This window comes from Chiloscyllium plagiosum, unplaced genomic scaffold (genome assembly GCF_037043375.1).
Source record: "Chiloscyllium plagiosum isolate Xiang-an unplaced genomic scaffold, Cpla_swu_hap1 HiC_scaffold_23, whole genome shotgun sequence".
NCBI classification, from domain to species: domain Eukaryota; kingdom Metazoa; phylum Chordata; class Chondrichthyes; order Orectolobiformes; family Hemiscylliidae; genus Chiloscyllium; species Chiloscyllium plagiosum.
The window spans coordinates 40,977,181-40,999,685 of NW_028270161.1; the positions used below are offsets into that span (position 1 = coordinate 40,977,181).

At 38.6% G+C, this 22,505-nt stretch overlaps 1 protein-coding gene across 15 annotated transcripts in view; it reads left to right on the forward strand.

The window, feature by feature from the left end:
• Positions 1-22,505, forward strand: part of anks1b (ankyrin repeat and sterile alpha motif domain containing 1B) — an 818,433-nt gene that overhangs the window by 229,782 nt on the left and 566,146 nt on the right. For 14 of the 15 annotated variants that reach the window (XR_015761150.1, XR_015761151.1, XM_043713626.2 and 11 more), the window contains 2 exons: positions 9,894-9,974; positions 22,228-22,384. Coding sequence is in view for 13 of the 15 variants with exons in the window: in XM_043713626.2 (XP_043569561.1) it covers positions 9,894-9,974; positions 22,228-22,384 (238 nt within the window). In the remaining 2 variants the exon portion in view is untranslated. Of the gene's footprint in view, positions 1-751; positions 825-9,893; positions 9,975-22,227; positions 22,385-22,505 lie in introns of those variants that run through there. The other variant, XM_043713642.2, reaches the window with a different exon arrangement.

The following is a 22,505-nucleotide window of genomic DNA, read 5'->3' on the forward strand; positions in this document are numbered from 1 at the left end:
TTGGAAAATAACCTTGCATTAGTAACAGGCCGCGTTATTAAGCTAGCCATTTTACCCACCAGAAGCTAATCTGATGGGGAAAGACCACCTGGAAAGTTGTCAAATTAGCTGCATTAACTATGCATCCAAGGTTATGTATAGCTATACCCTGAAAGTGAGAGAAGTCCTCTCTCTCAGTCTGCTCCAAATTCAAATTTCATCTGATAACTGACCCCCTGGCAAATCAACTGCATAAATTCTCAAAGGTTACTGAGAATCTTCACTTTCTACAAGGCCTCCATTCCAGATAAAAAAAAGTTCATCTAAGAAACTACAGGTATGCTACAAAAGAGATTGGATTAGCTACAAATTATATATGTATTGGTTTTTCCTTACCTATATTTAATCTTTGTGCAGGTGATGTGTGTAAGATGTCATGTTTTAAACCACTGGGACCACTGTGTTTATAAATCTTTTTTTTAATGTATAAAAGCTAGCTGCCGGAATCATTTAAATTGGGATAAATCACAGGGTAAGAAAACATACTAACCTCATGCATAAACACTTTGATCAATGGCAACAATAAAACACATTCTGCACATGACATATTGAGTACATTCATAGAACATTTTTCATGTTTATTAAAAACTTTATAAACTGAAGAAAATATAATTTTGTTATTTTAAGCTGTTTGTACAAGAATATCATTTGAACAAACATCTTGCTTCATGTTCCCCAGGTTATGATTCAGGTGAATGGTATAGCCCTTATGGAAGTTCAAGTATTTTCAGGGATGACTTGCGACAAACAAACTGAGCCTCGTCTGTTACATTGAAACTGTTCTGGTGTGTTTAAAACATTTTTGTTTGTCATTTCTTGTCTGTCTTAGCAATTCTGCAGTTAGAACTGTGTACTTGTTAAGAAAAATATCAATTAATTTAATGAATTGGTTGACTAGTGTTAACAATTGTACCTATGCGTTGTTATAAAGATGTGTAGATCAGTCTCTATTTTGCGCAACACAATGTATAAGTTACAATGGCATACTTCACATACTTTACTGCTTGAGGGAAACTGATTTGCATAGTTTAAAGTGGCTTCTTACTGACTATATTAATTTACTACCAGGAGAAATTGAGGTGGTGTTGTGGGAATTTGCAGAATTACCAGCTGGATAAGAGGTGATTTCCTTACCTGCGAGGAAACTAACTTCAGGAGCTCCATAATTATATTTTCTCAGCAAAAATGATCATGTATTGGAATGCCGTTTCAAGTTTTAATTCTCAGGATGTGGCTTTTTTTTTCATTCTTCGGATTAAAAGGGCTTGCCAGGACACTGTTTCTTTGCCAAAAGGATGTTTGTAAACCCAGTCAGTCGCTTTTACCAGAAGCTGACAAAGGCATTTGGTTTTGTGCGACTTGAACTTTGTATGACTAACTTGTCCAGTCATATTTGGGTTAAGGTATAGATTTGTGCATTCTGTCTGCAAAAAGGGCATTGAAGTTCTGCAGATCTTTCAAAGTCAAGTTCTAGGATGTTTTATGGCGAGGCTGCAGATTAGAAGAAAAAATTCAAACAGCTGCCCTACTCTTCATTCAAAATAAAATTGGTTTGAGTGAGGTTATCAATGTGGTCTTTAAAATACCAAGAGGCAGAGGTAATGTAGATGTAAGCCAACTAATTAGTTTGCCAGTAGAAGCTCTACTTGAGGGCATAAGTACTAAATTAATTAGCCTCAAGTGAGAATAGTGATTAAAATAAATAACTTTTCCTAAATTGTTAAATGTGTGGAACAGACCAAGGCAAAGCCAGTTAATGCTGTTCTCTAATTAGCATTTTTAAACTGACTGCATAGAGACAGACTTGAAGGTTATAAGGATAAATATGGATTGAGGTGTTCACCTTCGATTTTAAATGTGCATTTCAAACCTTTTAATGTTTGGATTATTCCATAGAAAGAAGTTGATCAAAAACAATGGGTCATAAGGTTAGGTGGATATCTGGAGTTTTGCTTGATTCCCTGGGTAGTATGGAAAGCTTTATAAGAGTATCTCATACATAAGTTGTGGATGAAAATGAATTGAAAGACAGTTTTACAGTTCCTGGTTTCCTGTGCCCATTTAATTTGTTTTGATTGAAAAGATAGCCAGAATCTTTATATACAAGATGGATGACAGACCATGAAAATAAATTGCCTACGCCTACTGAATGTATCTGCCTTTCTGTTGTTGCTGTGGGTTTGCATTTTATTTGCATTAGTCTTAACATTGGAGAAGAAATGCCATCTCCTGAGGTCAAAATTGATGTTAGTGTTACGCAGAATTTTCTTGTTAAATATTTTGCTTAATGAAGGACGGAATAGCAGAAAGGTGCTTTGGGAATCAGAAAGAATAACTTAATTTATATTGCTTTAACATTTCATCTATCCCTCAAATAACTTCTTTCAACAGAATTATACTTGCCACAATTTAAATCAGTAGCTAAGGAAAATATTACATCAAATCATCAGAGTCCCTGCAGTGAGGATAGAGACCATTCAACCCATTGAGTCTGCAACGTCCCTCCAAAGAGCATCCCATCCTGACACTCAGAATTTAGGGCAAGTCAGTGAAATGGCTGGGAAATCAGATGAGTGGCAGTAAGTTGGGAAAATGGGTAAGTACTCAAATTGGCCGGATGTGACCAGTGGTGTCCCACGTGGATCTATGATAGGGCCTCAATTGTTCACATTTATTTATTAATCAATTGGATAATGGCATAGGAAGTCATATGTCCAAATTTATGATGACACAAAGTTAGGTGGCATGGTAGAGAGTGCATAAGAGATATTTCTTAGTTTTGGTGAATGGGCAAAACAGCGACAGATAAATTTCAAAGTAAACAATTGTGAACTTATTGATTTTAGACCAGAAAATGACAGATCACTGCATGTTCTAGATGGTTAGAGGTCAAATACAGTGGATGCCCAAAGCAACTTAGGGGTTCAGGTGCAACAGATGCAGAAAATAATCAAACCAGCAAATTGAATGCTGGTCTTTATATCTAGAGAATTGGAGTATAAAGATGCAGAGGTTATGCTTCAGCCATACGAAACCCTGGTTAGACTCACTTGGGGTATGTGAGCAGATCCAGGCACCCCATTTTAAGAAGGATATCTTGGTTTGGTAAGGAATATAACATAAGTTTACAAAAGTGATACTTCCAACTTCAGGGACAAAGGTCATGAGGAGAAATTGCACAAAGTAGGCCATTTTCTCTAGAATTTAGATAGTGAAAGAGTGAGCTGATCAACATCTTCAAGACATTAACAGGAAAGGACCAGGTAGAGGAAGATAAATGGTTTCCCTTGGTTGAAGATTCTAGAACAAGAGGGTATAGGGCCAGACTGTTCAGGAGAGATTTTAGGAAGCACATTCGAAACAAAGACTGGTGGATGCTTGAAACACTTTTCCACAAATTGCAGTTGAATTTAGATCAGTTGTTAATTTTAAATTTGAGAAAGATAAAGTTTTAGTAAGCAGAACTATTAAGGGTAATAGCCAAAAGAATGTATATGGAGCTAGGTCACAGAGCAGCCATGATCTTAATAAATGGCCTACTCGTGTTCCTGTGTCCCTATGTTCCTGCCACCACATCATCTGTTAATCAAAGCAGTCCAGCAGATATTACATTTTAAATTCATGAACAGCAGCAACCTGTTTTTGTTCACGTTTAAAGAAAGGAGGATTTAAAAGGAGGAAAAAAGTCAGACCATGGCAATTTAAATAACAACAAGTCTGGTTATTTGTATTTTGTCAATTTGCGGTTCCCTTGCAGCAGCCTGAATGTGGTCTGTTGAAACATGGCATGAAGTTTAAATGCCCTGCTGAGTTTGAGTTTCCCTCCTATGTGAATCATTTCACTTCCCCTTCTTGCTGTCGGTAGGAATCCGAATTGTCAGATTTGAGTGGGGGAAGGGGGTTGGATTTCCACATCCAGGTTCCTTCTGCCATTTTGAAGGCCCATGGAATCTTCCAACTTTGTGAAAATCCATCCTTAAGTGTCTTAAAAAGTGCAGTTCAATAATGTATAACGTTGTTGTTGAATTAGTGTCTAAATGTTGCTGATGTTGTAATCTCAATGACACATTATTGAGTTGCGTTGACAGCACATTTAGAAATCAAGCTTTCCCCACAGTTCCCCGAGGAGCTATTCAACAAGGCCCATCCATCAGCAGCCTTCAGCTCATTTGCACACATTGTTGTTGCTGCATGTACTGTTCTCTAAGTCTGCCTTAAAAAAAAGTTTGTTGGAAAAAAAACTTCATATTGTATGACAAAACAGCAACACGTTATGATTTTCTGCCTGAAATAGATCAAGTCATCTGTTGGATGAAGCTGACAGCAATGAAATATTTGAGAAAACCACACTGCTCCTCTTCTTTTATATAAATATCCCTTCTGTAACACATGCTTTACGTAACATAGATTTTTTTTAAAAAAAGGCTGGCTTATGTTTCTGTGGCAATTTTTGCTTACGTTTTGAAACCATCACAAACAATCCTCCCTCCCCATGACTTGCAGTGGTTTACTGCCTTATAGGAAACTCTCTGATTTCTCAAAGGTGTCCTTGTTCCCTTTTCCACCCCCTTGGTCTTAAGATCAGAAACTTGGCATGAAAGGAATGTGATTGAATACATGTCTATTTAACGTGGACTATACAATTGGAGCACAATTGATCAACTTTGGCATTCCATATCTTGAGTTTTAATTAAAACTCATCTTATATATTAGAAATTTGAATGTTTAATTACATTTCAATCCGATACTGCCCTCTAGGTTTAAGTTCATTGTGCTGAGTGCTTTAATATTTCATGATATGTTCCCAGGGAAATGCTATTATTTGGTTTCACCTTGTTTATCTGCAGTAACAGTAATGTTCACCATCACCTATTTTAATACAGTATTGTAGGGGTATAGAAAAAGTCCTGATGTTGCACTGTTCATTGTGCTCTTCTGAACTGAACAACAAGCTCGATGAAATGATGCTATGCACAGCCAATGGTGTGATTGAATTAATCTGCAGAATTATTGAATCCTTTGTATTTTTAGTCTAATGGTAGAACATGCATATCACATTTATAGATTATTAAACAATATGAAATTGAAAGGATTTGCACACTGGTGTTCGAATGAATGATAGGCTTTTGTATCTGCTTCATTTCCAGGTATGTGGCATTGACTGAATCTTAGCTAATTTGTCACAATGCGTATTGTGCGTAAAGACTGCATTTTTAAAAATTTTTCTGCTTTCAATTAAAAACGAAAAGTAGTGTTTTAAAAATAAGGACTGTGGAAGGGAATGTTGCATTTGCTTAAAAAAAGAATCAAGCTGCCAGCATTTATTGTCAGCATTCTTAACATTGCTGTTTGTTGAACCAGTGGGGGATGTTTAGCTGAACACAAACTGGCATCAGAGAGTTTGTACAAAAGTGAGATTCAGTCTGCTAAGATTACAGAGGGATCTTGATCAATTAGCTCAATTGACTCAGGAGTGGCAGCTGGAGTTTAATTGGATAACTGCGAGGTATTGTGTTTTGGTAAAACAAACAAGGGCAGGACTAATACAATTAATGGTAGAGACCTGGGTAATGTTGTAGAACAGAGAGATCTAGGGGTTCAGGTACATAATTCTTTGAAATTTGTATCAAGGGTAGACAGGGTAGTTAAGAATGTGTTTAGCACATTTGCCTTTGCTCAGACTTTTCAATATTGGAGTTGGAATGTCATGTTGAGGTTGTACAGAATGTTTTTGAGGCCACTTTTGGAGTACTGTGTACAGTTCTAGTCTCCATGCTATAGGAAGGATATTGCTAAATTGGAGATACACCTAAACCCTGAAGGAAACCAATTTACTTTCCCTCAGCAGTTGCAACAAGTTGTTGCTTTAACCAACAAGTCAGAGACCTTTATAATTTGGGAAATAATTGGCCTGTACTCTTGCAAGTAGATGAAAAAGATGATAAAGAAAAAGCGGTTGATTAACAGCAAGGCCCAGTGAACCAAAAGGATCATCTCTGTAAGCCCTGTGGACAGAGGCAATTGAACTGCCTTCCTATTTTACCCACCACCCATAACACCAGTGTTTTTGTCTGTTTGCACGTGTATGCGCATTTTATAAGAGGCTGGGGTTTTAATTGCGAGAGTTGTATGTCAGCAGTTAATAATTTTTAACTGTAGCTAAGAATCAGTTAATAATAAACCATAATCCTTGTTAAATCCATATTTTCTGTCAAACTGGGTCTGAAAGAGAGGAAATTGGGGAATTTCCTGTGTTTTTTAAAATCTTGAACTTTTGTGAAATACTCTAGGAATAGTCATAGAGTTATACAGCACAGAAACAGACCTTTTGGTTCAACTCATCCACACTGGCCAGAAATCCTAAACTGATCTAGTCCTGTTTGCCAGCATTTGGTCAAAATCCCTCTAAACATCTCCACTCCTATAGTTAATACACTGACCAATGAAGGCAAGTGCGTCACTACCCTGTCTACCTGTGACTCCACTTTCGAGGAACTATGCACCTGTACCCTGGGGCACTGTGTTCAGCAGCACTCCCCAGGGCTCTGCTATTTAGTGTATAAGTTGTACTCTGGTTTATCTTACCAAATGCAGCACCTCAGATTTATCTAAATTAAACTCCAGCTGCCGTTCCTCAGCCCATTGGCCCATGTAATCAAGGTCCCAGTGAGCTGAGATAACATCCTTCACTCTCCACTGCACCACCAGTTTTGGTGTCATTTGCAAACCTACTGACCATACCTGCTATGTTCACCTCCAAATTATTTATATAAATGGCAAAAAGCAGTGGACCCAGCACTGATCCTAGTGGCACACCGCTAGTCAGAGGCCTCCAGTCTGAAAAGCAACCCTCCACCACCACCCTTTGCCTCCAACCTTCAAGCCAATTTTGTATTCAGTTGACTAGTTACCCCTGGATTCCATGTGATCTAACCTTGCTAGCCAGACCTACCAAGCAGAATCTTAAATGCCTTGCTGAACTCCCTATAGACAACGCCTCCTGCTCTGCCATCTTCCATCATCTTTGTCACTTCTTCAAAAGATTCAATCAAATTTGAGAGACACAATTCCCATCCACAAAACCATGTTAACTATCCTAATCAGTTCTTGCCTTTCCAAATGCATGTGACTCCTGTCTATCAGAATCCCTTCTGACAGCTTACACACCACTGACTTCAGGCTCACTGTTTTTTGGTTCCCTGGTTTTTCCTTAGCACCTTTCTTAAATAGTAGGGGCTTGATTTACAGTTTGCTCCCCCAATATGAACTGTGTGAGACCTGTGGAACAAAAGTGATCTGGGCAAATATTAGAGTTCACATTTATTAAAACAAAGCTTAAATGGTCAGACGTAAGAACTGGCTCCTACAAGTGTTTGAATGACACACACTCTGGCAACTGTATCTCAATATCATCAATTGTAACACTTCATTAACTTAAAATTGCTGTGAATTTACCTATACCACTGTTTTGCAAAATTCACTGCCAGCTAGTTGCTGAAGCGTGTTACTTGCAAAATTGTCATCCTTTTGAAAACATTCCTGATTTTGAGGAGAGCCCTCCTTGCAATTAGGACTTGCCTGAAAATACGGCTATTTATTAGCTATCAAGTGTCTGGAAAGTGTTAATTGTGTCATGTTGTCATGTGAAAGTTTGTGATTTCATCCATTACTTCCATCACAATGAGTGATATTCAGACAGACCATGTAATGAAAAAATAGAGTTAAACCTTGTCCCAGAAAGTGAGGCTTTGGTCTGTCACAAAGCTGAGTTTGTTTGTGGAGGTAGAGGTTTCCCATTGTGATGGCTGCTTGTAAAATGAAATTCATATATGGGTTTGACTAATAATTCATATACACTTGCTGGTAAGTTGTCAACATCAGGAATAGAAAGGTAAATCATTTTTTTTGGTTGATGTTCGTTATTGTATTATTTCTGAACTTATTTGGTTACATTCATTTTAATGGGTGGCTGTTCTGAGTGACATAATGACCACCATCACATGATCTATCTTGCAGGCATCATGAAAATCACCTGAGTGGGGGAAGGGGTGGGGGGGTGGGTATGTATATCTTCATTCCAAATGGAGCTTGATGTACCACAGATATTTATTATAATTCTTATGACAAATAAGTGGTATTGAATTTCTAGTTCAATAACCATCTGTCACATTCATGTGCTCTGTCATTCACATGGAATCTACATACACAATAGTAACATATACTTATTAAAAATGACCAATGACAAATAAGGTAAAAGTGTCATCATTTCTCTGGTTCAAATTCGTTAGAATTTACTCCAATTACAATCTGTAGGAGTCCATGCTGACCTCTAGTTTTTGATCTATGTCAACACTTTATGCATGTGTTTGAATTCCCGTACTCTGAACCACTGCCCTGACGTGCTCATTGGGGCATGGTTACATTTGGGCCAAGGTTACCCTTCCCCTAAGCCTATAATGGCTGGCTAGCCCACCCACTTGCTGCATTCCACAACCTGGGCCCATACCTATGGTATATGGATTGGTCCTGAATTCAGCAGCCCTGCCATCATTTGAAAAAAAAATCAATGGGAAATTGAGCTTATTAAATGATGATTGCCATGAGTAATCTACTCACACTATGAAACAATTAATGTAGACAGGCGGACAAGACTTCGAAGACATTTAAAATAAAGATTTGCTGGGAAAATGCAGAAAGGAATACAGTTGCATCTTTTTGCATTTTTTCAATTACCCACTTGGGGGTTTCTAGAGAATCTTTTCAATTTTATCATTGCATAACCATTGGCTTTTCATATCCAGCTTGTTAAAACATTTAAAATAAATTACTATTGGAGACTTCTTTGCAGATAACAACATTTTACACATTTTACACGTTTTACACATCATTAGTGAAAAAATATTGTAATTCTGCAATTTGCAAACATTTTGAATCACAGGTTTTATAATTTTGTCTAAGATTGCTGGTGACAATATTACAAGTCAGCTGGTGTGATTTGTCAAGAGGAGGAGTTATCACTGGAATACAATTACATTGTGGTCAAATGTGTCTATATCTGGGTAGTGAGATAAAGACTCGTGGGGATGGTGATTAGCAATATGGGCAGAATTATAGACAGTTTAAAAAAAAGCACTCTTAACGTTGCTTGTAAAATAATAAAATTTATCGCACAATACTGACAAAAAGTGATCATATCCAATAATGGCATGTACTGTTATGTGAATGAACATAACTACCAATTAACATTTTATGATTAGGATGAGGTGGATTTGGGTCATACCAGTGAGAAATAAAATGCTCTTTTGTATTTTTGAATCTTGCTTGAGAGAAAGATGAACTGGAAAAAATATTTCGCGTTGGGATAGGATGTTTGGCAAAATACACAGCCTCCTCCCAAATTTCATTTGAATTCTGGAGTTTGTGGTGGGAAATATTTTTCTTTGAACGTGTTCATAAAATGGGTGGCATTTATCACAGTTCAAGCACAACATTACAGCACAGATTACTCTTCTATTCTGTTGTAATGTGCTAAACCACCCAGGCGCAAAATACAGAATGTAGATCAAAGCGTGTAGAAAAGACCAAATTCTTGAATTATCTTTGACATAAAAAGAATCATTTAAGGATAATTGGATTTAGTTATAGCAATTTAGAAATTTAGCACTTTCTGGTAACCTTATGGAATTTGATCTGCTGGCAATTAATAGCACTTCAGTTTGATTTAAAATTCACTCGGATGAACCTGCAAGGTCACTGATAGTGTGCACTGGGTTATGCATGGATTTAAATTGTTAAATGATGCTGACCTTATTTTTGTTAGAAAGCTCAGCTTTTATTTTTGTGTTTCCTTTCAGCATTTGGCGAGGGCCCAACGTCAACTGTACAGACACTTCTGGTTATACAGCCTTACATCATGCTGCTTTGAATGGACACAAGTAAGTATTGGGAATTTAGTTACAGTACACAACTGGACACAAATTAAACCTTTCTTGTGATTTCTTCCTCCCACCCCCACCCCCTCCATTTTAAGGGAAACTAGTTCCTTGCACATAGGAGGCATCACTGACAAAAGCCTACCAGATCATTGTGCACAGAACTAGAACTATAAGTAATGTTGGTTTATTGTAGGCCACTTAGCCAGAATTCTTATCCACTCGGAAATGCTCAAATATATACATCAACTAGAACAGGGAAGTTTGAAGTCCAACTATCCCCCTTAAAGGAGGCCATTATCTTTGTGGGCGAAGGAGAAATCTATGAAGTAAAGCAGCAATTAGATCTAGAATTAAAGTAATAATGCCTATTTGTTTGTAAACAGTGGCACCAAACTTGTGTAGGTGGTTTTTGTAAGTATTGAAATAAACCTAAATTTATCTGAAATGAATGATGCGCTACTGAGGGGTAGTTTATGAAGATGGAAAATTGATTAGCAGATGAGAAAGGAAGAATGGGAATAAATGGGTCTTTTTCTGAAAGACAGGCAGTGACCAATGAGATGCTGCAGGGATCAGTACCAGGACCCCAGCTATATGTTGGCCTTCACGGTGAGAGGATTTGATTACAGGAACAAGGATGTCTTGTTGCAATTACACAAGGCATTGGCAAGGCCATGCATGGAATATTGTGTGCAGTTTTGGCGCTCCTTATTTGAGGAAGGATGTTTTTGCTACAGAGGGAATGCAGTGAAAGTTAACCAAAGTGATTCCCAGGACAGCACGACTGCCATTTGAAGCAAGATTGTGTCGGTTTTATTCACTGGAGTTAAGAAGAATGAGAGCTATCTCAAAGAAACCTATAAAACTCGAACAGGACTAGACATATTGGATGCAGGAAGGATGTTCCTGCTGGTGAGGCAGTCCATAAGCAAGGATTATAGTTTAAAGACAAACCCTTATAGGACTGAGATGAGGAGAAATTTCTTCACCCAGAATGGTGGACCTGTGGAATTCTGTTCCACTGAAAGTGGTTGAGGCTGAAAGGTTGTGTTTTCAAGAAGGAAGCAAGTGTACTCCTGTGGCTGAGGGGATCAAGGGATATGGGAAGAAAGTGGGATTAGGGTGCGATGATCAGCCATGACCATAATTGGATGGCAGAGCACGCTTGAGGAATTAAATGGCCTGCTCCCACTTTTCTCTGCTGTATTTGTATTGTAGATTTAAAAATTAGCTGCAATGTTAAAATGATGGGTTTTGTTTAAAGGGAAATAGTTAGCTGTGGACTCTTAGTGCTACATTCACGATTTTCTTCAACATTATGAAGTATGAAATTTTTGCTCATGTTGACTTGTTAATCAGACTTGCTTTCTGAGTAACCTGACTCGCTGAAGAAAATGGGCATGAGATGAAAATAATTATGGTTTCAAAATCAGATTTCCAGGTTAATAAGAGATTTTTGAGAGATCTTGGGACAGAAGCCAATTGAATTTTCACCAGTCCATCTAATATGTGAACACGTTTCATTGCTGGAATGAAAGTAACACATTGTTTAATGCAAGGAAAATATGATGCTTATGAACTATTGCTTTATTTGTAAGGTAATGATTCAAGTATATTTTCAGTTTTTGGTAAGTGATTATTGAGGCTGAATTAGGAAAAGAAATTTTAAACAAGCAAAATAAGACTCAATGTTTTTATTTAAACTTCTCTCTTGTATTCCTTTTTTTTTATATCTAATTCCCAAATATTAAGCTTGATATTGTTTATTCTTGAAGGTTTGTAAAATGAATTATTTGAAAACAAAAGTTAACTGATTTAGTTAAATGCAAAGCTTTAAATCTATAAAATTCTGTATGTTGCATATTTTGCCAAGAATGCGAGGCCTCAAAATTCTGCTTTTTTTAAAAAAAAGTGTTCAGTTCTCCATCATTAAAAAGGGAACAGAAGCCTTGTATTTAAATAGCTTTTCCTCATGACCACCAGATGTCTCCAAGAGTTTGACAGTATATGCAGTATAGAGAATGTTGTAATGTAGGAAATATGGTAGGCAACTGAGCACAGCATGCTCCCACAACTAGCAATGTGATAGCAACCACAGAGTCTTTTTTTGGTCCTAATGACTGAGGGCTAAATATTGGCCAAAACAATGAAGATAACCCCCCCTGCTCTGAAGACTATAGAAACAGGAGTAAACATATTTATAGCTGACAAATACGTTGGTGCCTTTTGTGTATACTGTTCCCATAAACCATTACACCATTGGTAATTCGAAATCTATCCATCTTTACCATAAACAAACTCCAAGACTGAGCTTCCACAGCCTCTGGGATTGAGAATTTCAAGTGTTCACAACCATGAGTAAAGAAAATGATTTTCATCTTGAGTCCTTAATGCATCCTTGTTGCTGTAATGTTATACCCCATTGTTCTTAATGTTGAACTAGGGGAAACATCTTGCCTGCATCTACCCTGTCTAGCCCTTAAACATTTTGTAAGTTTCAAAGAGATCACCTCTAATTCTTTAAAACTCTTCAGAGAATACAGGCCACATTTGCCTAACCTCTCTTCATAGATCAGTTTACCATTCCAGGAGTAATGTCTAGTAAATGTCTTTGAAAGTGTGCAGTGAGACCTTTTTATATCCGCCAAAGCAGGAAGGTGGACTCTCAGTTAAATATCTTAGCACCTCCACGTTCAGTCCCAAGTGCAGTGGAATCACAGCCTTCATCTTTGTGCATGAACCTCATTGTGTGAGACTTGAACCTGGACATTTGTGACTGCAACAAGAACGTAAATAGTTGAGGCATGACTGATGAACCAAAGAAAGTAGAAATCCTTTACACTGAAGCTGCAAACTTCTTTATTTAGCTCTGGAATGTATCTGGTTTTTCCTAATTAATTGACCTGTGCCAGTACAAGGTAGTTGAGGACAGTAATGCACAAAGCAAAAGCTGCAATCCAGGGATCAGGTATATCATCAAAAGGCACAACAATGTATCTTCTTCCTCAAAAGGCTCAGGAAATTCGGCATGTCCATTGGGACCCTCACCAACTTATACAGATGTACCATTGAGAGCATACTGTCGGGGTACATAATAGCCTCGTATGGCAACTGCTCTGCCCAGGACTGTAAGAAATTACAGAAGGTTGTGTGCACAGCCCAGCCCATTGCAGAAGCCAACCTTGCATCCATGGACTCCATTTACATGGCTCGCTGCCCCAGAAAGACTGCCAACATCATCAAAGATTCATCTCATCCCAGTATTGATCTCCTACAATCTCTTCCATCAGGCAGAAGATACAGAAGCCTGAACACATGCAGATTCAGGAACAGCTTCTTCCTGGTCGCTATTATGTAATTGAATGGACTGTTTAGCCTCAAATAGTGCTGAACTTGCTAATGTTGATCTCCCCTCGTGCACACCATGTGCAATGTAACCTGTATGCCGCTATCTAAGTCTTTTTGATCTGTGCACCATTGCTTACTATATACTGCTCATAAGCGAAACTCTTCACTGTACTTCGGTACATGTGACAATAAATCGATCTATCAATCAACAGCAGACAGAAGGCTCTGGGTCCATGCATTTTCCCACTCTAGCTAATATTTGAGGAGAACCTGAATTTTCAGGATGACCAGGTGATGCAAATTACAATACCACAAAACGCATTAGCTACAATTTAGTGTTGCAGTGGTAGTGCCCCTACCTCTGAGCCAGGAGGTCTGTGTTCAAGACCCACATGTTCCACAGGTGGGTAATAACATTTCTCAACAGGTTGTTTAGAATATTTTTATCCAGCTGCAGTACACTAATAAGTAAACCACTTGACAATGAATTCCTTGTTTGCTTGAAGTAATTTTGTCTCATTTCAGCTCAGACAGCAAATAGCACTAGAGAGAGGCTGAGGAACTTGGACAGAGGCAGTATTTCTGAAGATTCTGAAAATCTCAGATTGTACCGGTGATGCTGGTATAAACTGTAAAAATAAATTCCGCTAAAATTTCATTTATTGCCAACAGAACTATGCAAGTCAGTGCTCCAAGGCAGTATCACAGTTATTTCATTTTTAAGGCAGTCCAGTGTCCCATCAATATTTGACTCTGAGGCGATTTGCAATCTGGCTTTTAGTGTACCAAAGCTATTCTTTACTGTCATGCTTCATTTGAGCTTTGGAGTATCCATGGTTACCAACTGAAAATGGTTATAATGAAGTGCCACCAGAGTCGGCATAGAATACTCCTGCGCTCCAATTGTCTGGACAGATCTAGGCAGGGTATCAATCATTGTGGAAATTTGCATGCTGCATGACTAAGTGCAGGGATACATCGTTATGGACACCCTGGAGGTGTCCATGTAGCTATAGCAAGGGGATTAGTATGAAGAGCCTGGCTGAACTGCGGAAGAGAATCTGATCGTGCTATTGGGAGGTTTTCAGTGCTGTGTTGTAGAACAGAACATCTAATGTGTAAAGCTGCTTATTGCATTAACAGTTCTGACTGCATCATCCCAATTCTCCTGCCTAATCAACCTTTACAACTATATATTGACTGCCCTATTTAAATTCCAAAACTATCAGCTAATAAAACATGACTCAATCATAGGCCATTTGAAGCACGTCCCATCTTTTGTTTGTTATTCTATCTGTATACTCTACGAACGTGTCTTAGTTATTCACATGGTGCTTTCCTTTAGTGTGAGATTTTTATAATCTCAACCTAATCTGATGTTTCATCAATGTTCCACGTAAGCAACCAAGTTTTCTCATTTTGTGAACTGAAGTGGCAGCTAGATGGTTATATTTAAAGAAAACAGGAAAATCATGCAACTTGAAAAATAAGTTGCATGTTGTTGAGCTGTGCTGTTTTGTAGCGAAAAGGGATGACCTGAGGCTACACTTCTTTGAGTTGAGGAAATTCTGCCTGGTAACAGCTCTCGAGTTGAGCTGTAGAATGTGTTGTAAAGCCGAAAGTCCCGAGACTTGCAGATAGTGTCCAGAGCCCCCCTCAGCCAGAAAAATTGTGAAAGTTTCAATGAATTCATATAAGAAAAGATCCAAGTTGACCTGATTGAGTACAGTCCATTAGCACAGTTGGCTAGGTGACAGGCTTGCAGTCTAAGTGATGCCAACAGCATGGGTTCATTTCCTACACCAGCTTAGGCTGCCATGAAGGATTCTTCTTTGAATCTCTCTCCTCTCCTGAGATATGGTGATCCTCCCGTTAAGTCATCACCAGTCATCTCTTTCTTCCTTTCTCTAATGAGAAAGCAACACGATGGTGTGGTAGCTAAATGGCGATTTTACCTTTTCTATCACCACGCATACAAAAGCGTCTCACCATTGCAAAAAAAATCAAAAGAACTGTCAGAGAAAAAGGACTTTTCAACTTGTAGTTTGGACTGTTTGATCTTTGGAATTTTGTCTACATGGTTTACATGACTATTAGGACTAAACAATATTTCTTTTTTCTGTCATAATTGTGCATGTTTTCTATAAGGATACATCCAATTGTCTTGGGAAGTCTAAACTGCAATGTAATGCTCCACAGCAGCATATGAAGAAGTGCCAACCAAGGAACGATGTCAAGGAAATTTCCAAAGTTTAATCCATGGCATGCAAGCATTACAACATAGTCCAAGAGTTATCTCCAACTCACAGCTTACAGTTTCCAAACAGCAGGTACTTGGAGTCAGTCTGACACACCACATGGACATGGTCAGAAAAATCTGAAGTTTTTACCTTCTTCTAAGAGAGCTACCTCAAAAAGAATAGACACCATGTGCTGTATACCAAAATTGACACTGATGCCAGTGCACATTTCACCTCTTTTTTGCATCTTACAAGAGATGCATTCAGAAATTGGCAGTGTTGTCCAGTTCACACCTGCTAAGCTGCTTAGAGTGGGTCTGACATCCTTTGTATTAGCATCATCAGTCTTCCATATCAATGTGGCTCTTCAGGCTGGACACCTGAAACTTTTTACATCATTGATACAGTAGGACCTTCAATTATTCATTTTTACTGGCATGTATGGATCTACATGTTGCGATCCATCAGGTAACAAATCAGTCAGTTGAAACACCAAATATTCCAGACCACAATGTTGATTTTGTTCATTTTGGTCATAGCCAAGCATAGGAAGTTCAGCTAGCTGCATCAGATATTACTCAAGATCAATTCTGATCATCCGGAGATGAACTTGATGTCTCCAGGAATGTAACCCTCAAGGGCAAATATGTTCTAATTCAGCAAACTCGTGCCAAGAATTACTAGACCATATACACAGAGGTCACATGGGTACAGAAAGAAAAACTGAGGGATCATTAGTTCGTTCATTTTGTCCAGCTTCAATAAGAACATCAATCATATAATCAAGTCATGTGAACATGGCAACTCCACCAGCCTCAACAATTGCTGAACTTCTTCATCCACACAAGATTTTTTTTGTTGCAGGATTATCACTGATTCTTTCCATGTTCAATGATATGCCTAGATTTTGGTGACTGATGTTATGAAGATGTGGATGTAATATATCTTTAAGAGAGTAAAAGCTAGCATTGACAGCATCAATTGTTCTCAACAAGACACAATATAACACGTGCGCCACCTACTAGGGTAGCTGGTTGCCTGGAAATGACAAAACAGATTCAAATTCGGCCGATCAGTTTAAATTATATCACAAAAAATCCCAAATTCCAATCAATCAAGTTTGAATAGAGTACATTGACAATCGTAAAAGCCAATGACCTAATCTGATGCTTTGGAGTATAAGACCAGGGAAAATTGAACAGTTAGGGGGGAGAACTGCCATAAGAACAACAGATCTAGACAGATAGTCAGAATGCTGAGAGGTACCTGTCTAGAAAAGACATTTGCACAGAGAGAAACCTCAACACTGACCTGGGGAAGCCAATCTACTGATGAAGATAAACCGAAGATTCGACTGCTGGCTGGTTTTTAAAATTTGAATTTTCTGTAATTCTTAATTGGGAGTTTTATCAGACTAGTATTATAGAAGGGAAGGTAAAACATAGTTTAGGGAAAGAATTGTAAATAGTTGTTAGTTAATTATCCTCTGTTATACTTTAAGAAACAAAGTTGTTAATTTTTACTTTAAATAGTTCTTTGCCACTCGAAGTTTTACAGATTACTTCACGGGATAAATCTTTTCTGTGTTGCTGGTTTTAAAATAAGCAGGAGGGTTTACCCTGTGTCATAACACTGACTACTTCACTAAGTTCCCTTTTGGGTGACAAATCAGGGATACTACCAGTGTGGTGGTGGTTGACAAATTCACCCCCATATTCTGAATGGTTGATGTTCCTCAACAAATTGTATCTGGCAACGGTCCATAATTCACTCTCCTGAGACCTGCAGGAAAAGGGATGTTAAACAGTCATGCAGACTGCCCTGTGTGTAGCATAAAATCCATGATAGTCAGGTATCGAGTGACTTGTCAAGGTTTTAGACAGCTCTGTTAAATTTATGTGCTATTCCTTAAGGTATTGGTTTAACCTCATAAGCAGCTCTTGCATTTGGGAGACAGATCCACACAGTTGTTCTCTTCCACATATTCACTCCACATGAGCATGATGCATTATTGAAAAGGAGGAAAACATGGCGTGAGAGAATAATCAGTGAGTATGCAGGCAGTTACCCCAAGTTGAACTAGTATGTTTGAAATATTAATACAATCTCACATGTTTGTAGAAAAATACTGTATTGTTGCCTTTAGCCTAGATCATATGATATTATAATGGATAATGGTCAAGTCCCAAAATAGGTGACATATCCGAACTGCATATCATCAACCACCCATACTTGATCCGAAGATATCAGCCCAGGTAACAACCATAAGTATTTATTATGCACTTCCATTTGTGACGACCGACCACAACTTGCAGAATAAAGCTACACAGCCAAGTCATGATAACCCTATAAGGACCATGTTGGATTGTATCATACATTTGTCAAGATATTGCATTCATGCATAGTGGTATTGTGCCTATTGTATCTGTTAATTGGAAAAGGGTTTCCACTCAAAGGAGAAAAAGGAGACGTTACTTTATTGCTCAGTAGGCAGTGTGTCTTTTAAGGCATGAAATTGGGACACCTTTTGCTCCAGTGTAAAGATCCTCACTTTCAAATACTCTAATGCAGTGGAGTAAGCAGAGTGCCTTCAGTAGGCTGTGTAAATGTAATGTAATAGTAAGCTGAGAACTGGAAAAATCTGCTTCAGAATCTAAAGAATCGTGACAAGTGCTGAACGTCGTGCAATCAGCTGTAAATATCCATGTTAAAATTCACTAAGACCTGGACAATATGCAGGCTTCGGCTGAGAAACAGCAAGTAACATTTCGTGCCTTACAAATGCTAGTGAAAATCATCAATGAGAGAGAATTTAACCATCTCCCCTTGATCTGCAAGCATCCTACTTTTGATCTTTTGTGATGAAGGGAAGGTCATTGATGAAGTAGTTGGCCCAAGAACACTATCTTGAAATTCCTGTAGAGATGTCCTGGATAACTGACTTCCGACAACGACAGCTATTTTCTTATGTGCCAGAAGAGCATTCTCCCTAGTTCTCACTGACTCCCATTGATTTTAGCTAGAAGATAAACTTTCTGTCTTTTTAAAAATTGTTAGAATTGAATTTTATCCCTGATCTCTGTCCTTCTAAGGAATGGTTTCTTTATGGTGTCTGTGACCTGAATTCAGTTCCTGAAACTAGCTACAGTACTTGTGTTGCGCACACATTTTGTACTTACCACTTTTATATGATTAAGTCCCAAATCCAAATTATCTAAAGCTTAGTGATATCATTACAAAGTCCAGCAGATTAGTAAGGAGAAATGTTGTTAGTCATGAGCTTGAAATCGCTATGAATTTTACAGTAATACAACAAATTTGTATTTCTGAAAAATCCTGTGTTAGGATATTCAGAAAAAAAACTAAAATATGATTGCTGATGTGCTTGAGATTGTCAGATTCCAAAAATGAAGAAGTAACAAAGAGGATTGATGAGGGCAGAGCGGTAGATGTGATCTATACGGACTTTAGTAAGGCGTTCGACAAGGTTCCCCATGGCAGACTGATGAGCAAGGTTAGATCTTACAGAATACAGGGAGAACTAGCCATTTGGATACAGAACTGGCTCAAAGGTAGAAGACAGAGGGTGGTGGTGGAGGGTTGTTTTTCAGACTGGAGGCCTGTGACCAGTGGAGTGCCACAAGGATCTGTGTGCTGGGTCCTCTACTTTTTGTCATTTACATAAATGATTTGGATGCAAACATAAGAGGTACAGTTGGTAAGTTTGCAGATGACACCAAAATTGGAGGTGTAGTGGACAGCAAAGAGGGTTACCTCAGATTACAACCGGATCTTGATCAGATGGGCCAATGGGCTAAGAAGTGGCAGATGGAGATTAATTCAGATAAATACGAGGTGCTTCATTTTGGGAAAGCAAATCTTAGCAGGACTTATACACCTTAATGGTAAGGTCTTAGGGAGTGTTGCTGAACAAAGAGACCTTGGAGTGTAGGTTCATAGCTCCTTGAAAGTGAAGTCGCAGGTCGATAGGATAGTGAAGAAGGCATTTGGTATGCTTTCCTTTATTGGTCAGAGTATTGAGTACAGGAGGTGGGAGGTCATGTTGCGGCTGTACAGGACATTGGTTAGGCCACTGTTAGAATATTGCATGCAATTTTGGTCTCCTTCCTATTGGAAAGATGTTGTGAAACTTGAAAGGATTCAGAACAGATTTACAAGGATGCTGCCAGGGTTGGAGGATTTGCGCTATGGGGAGAGACTGAACAGGCTGGGGCTGTTTTCCCTGGAGCGTTGGAGGTTGAGGGGTGACCTAATAGAGGTTTACAAACTTGAGGGGCATAGGTAGGATAAATAGACAAAGTCTTTTCCCTGGGGTCAGGGAGTCCAGAACTGGAGGGCATAGGTTTAGGGTGAGAGGGGAAAGACATAAAAGGGACCTAAGGGGCAACTTTTTCACACAGAGGGTGGTACGTGTATGGAATGAGCTGCCAGAGGATGTGGTGGAGGCTGGTAGAATTGCAATATTTAAGAGGCATTTGGATGGGTATATGAATAGGAAGGGTTTGGAGGGATATGGGCCAAGTGCTGGCAGATGGGACTAGATTGGGTTGGGATTTCTGGTCGGCGTGGACAGGTTGGACTGAAGGGTCTGTTTCCATGCTGTACATCTCCATAACAGAGGTTCAAGCTTGGAAGAATGAAAGTTTTTGGATAGTTTAGAATGACTACAAAAGACATGGGTAAGGAGCAGATTGTTGAGTGCTATTACCTTTTGTGGTCACTTGCATGCCTTTGTTACAGTGTCCTTGTCCTATACTTTCATATGTTCTTCATTTAATTTATCATATTCAGTTCTTATGACTATGTTTCCTTCCCACAATGTTTCTCTCCTTTCCTGAGACGTGCTTCATGTGGATGTCCAGTTTTGGGAGTCAATTCCTTGCCCCTTGCAAAAGGGGTCTTTCTGGTTGAACATGTATATGACACTGCTTCTCTCACTTGACTTTATTTGCCACACTTGAGTTTCCATTTTTATTCACTCTATCTACAGGGTGAATTGGAGCAAAGATTTCCTTTGGATTTGAGGTGTTTCTTAATTGTTTTCCTGTTCGCCTGCCTCAATGTCAAAGCTTAACTCATTAACATTTCAGTGACCTTAGTGCCTTAAAGCCCTATATTTTAAAAAAAATGTTTAAAAGATCCATGACACCTCTATATGTCACCATGTCTCAGTCAAGGGACAGGGTCTGTGACCTCCGCTTATACAGGAATTGAACTGTTTGCATCACTGGGCATCACAAAACATCTGTCCCATCAACGATGTTAACCAACCTCCTATAAAACAACCGTAACATTTCAGGTCAAATGTGGCTTTCTCTTTGGAATTCTAAATAGCTCTTTTTTAAATCCTGTTTAATATTTATTGGGTACTGAGTCACCGAGACTAGGAATGTTTCTATTTCATTATCTGACATGTGCAACGTTAGTTGTCAGGATATTGGTCAAGCCTTTAAAAATGCTCTCAAGACCTTTCTTGTACAGTGGCTACAGTAAGCTGTCTGTGCTGGGCCTCTTAAGCAGTTCGGCTGGTGCTACTCCCATGCCTTTTCTCTGTGGCCCTGAAGTCTTTCATTTTCAGATCATGAATCAATTACACTCTCCCCTCCCCCCTCCCCCTTCCAGTTGAGGCCAAATTATTTCATACAGACAAAATACATTTCTTCCTTGCTTGAAATTCTACAATTCTGTCAATAAAGCTGAGGATTCTGTTGTTTCATTTACCATGTTCTCAGCCTGACTTGCAACGTCAAGTGAGTTCTGGAAATATACAGCCCAAACCCTCTGATCCCATGCCCCTGTAGAAGTGAACACTTTTTATTTTGGAACATTGTGATGGAGTCAACTATTAAGAAAAATTCCCACTCGAATGAAATTTGCATTTAGGGAGAGAGTTCTATGCAGCTCTTACATGGGGATTATTGTCTGTGCAGGAGCTACATGAATCTGGCATTGAAACAGCTTTCAACATCTCATGTACTGCTTTTGGCTTTCGGTGGAGCTGTAAGATTTTCCTCAAAGGAAACAAATTACCTTGGCTGTGAGGAGAGGGATATTTTTATAGCATAAGCCAAGTATTATATCCCTCTATTTCTTCATAAGATGGGTTTTTTTAATCATTCACACTTCCTTTTAAGTGGTTGGATTTATAATGCATTAGAAATATTTAATAACTATGGTTAAAACAAACCAAGGTGGTCTTGGCAATAATAATGAAATTTGTGCTTTTTGTGTTATCTGATCTAAGAGAATTTATTTAAATTCAATGAGCCAAGACTGTGGTCTACCACGAGTCCTGTAGTATAAATCACAACAATCTTGTATCACACATACCTATGCCTTTAACTATTTGGATGTGCTGTTGACACTGTGCCGTCTGGAACATAGCATTAACATTATGTCACATCACTGCCAAATTGTACATTATCTGCTGCTGTAATTACTGGGTTGTGTTGTACTTACCACTGTAACTATATTTAATTGGACATGTAGACACAAAATGATGAAAATACAGAGTAGGTCAGACAGTATCTGCCCAAAGAGAAATACAGTTGATGTTTCGAGTAGATGATATTCTGTTTTGGATTTTAGTGTCAATTCGACTCTCTGTAATTTCTCTTGTTTATGTTTTGATCCTTATCTTGTAGGGATGTTGTTCTGAAGCTCCTTCAGTATGAAGCCTCCACCAATGTGGCAGATAACAAGGGTTGCTTTCCACTCCATTTGGCTGCTTGGAAGGGAGACATGGATATTGTGAAAATTCTAATCCACCATGGGCCATCCCATTCACGAGTGAATGAGCAGGTGGGGTCTGCATGTTTGGTCCTTCTTGTTTTTCTTCGAAAGGTATTTTAAGTGCAGAGTTGATTAGTAATCTCCTGATTTTACAATCTAACAGACATTAAATGCTTGTGTGTGATGCTTG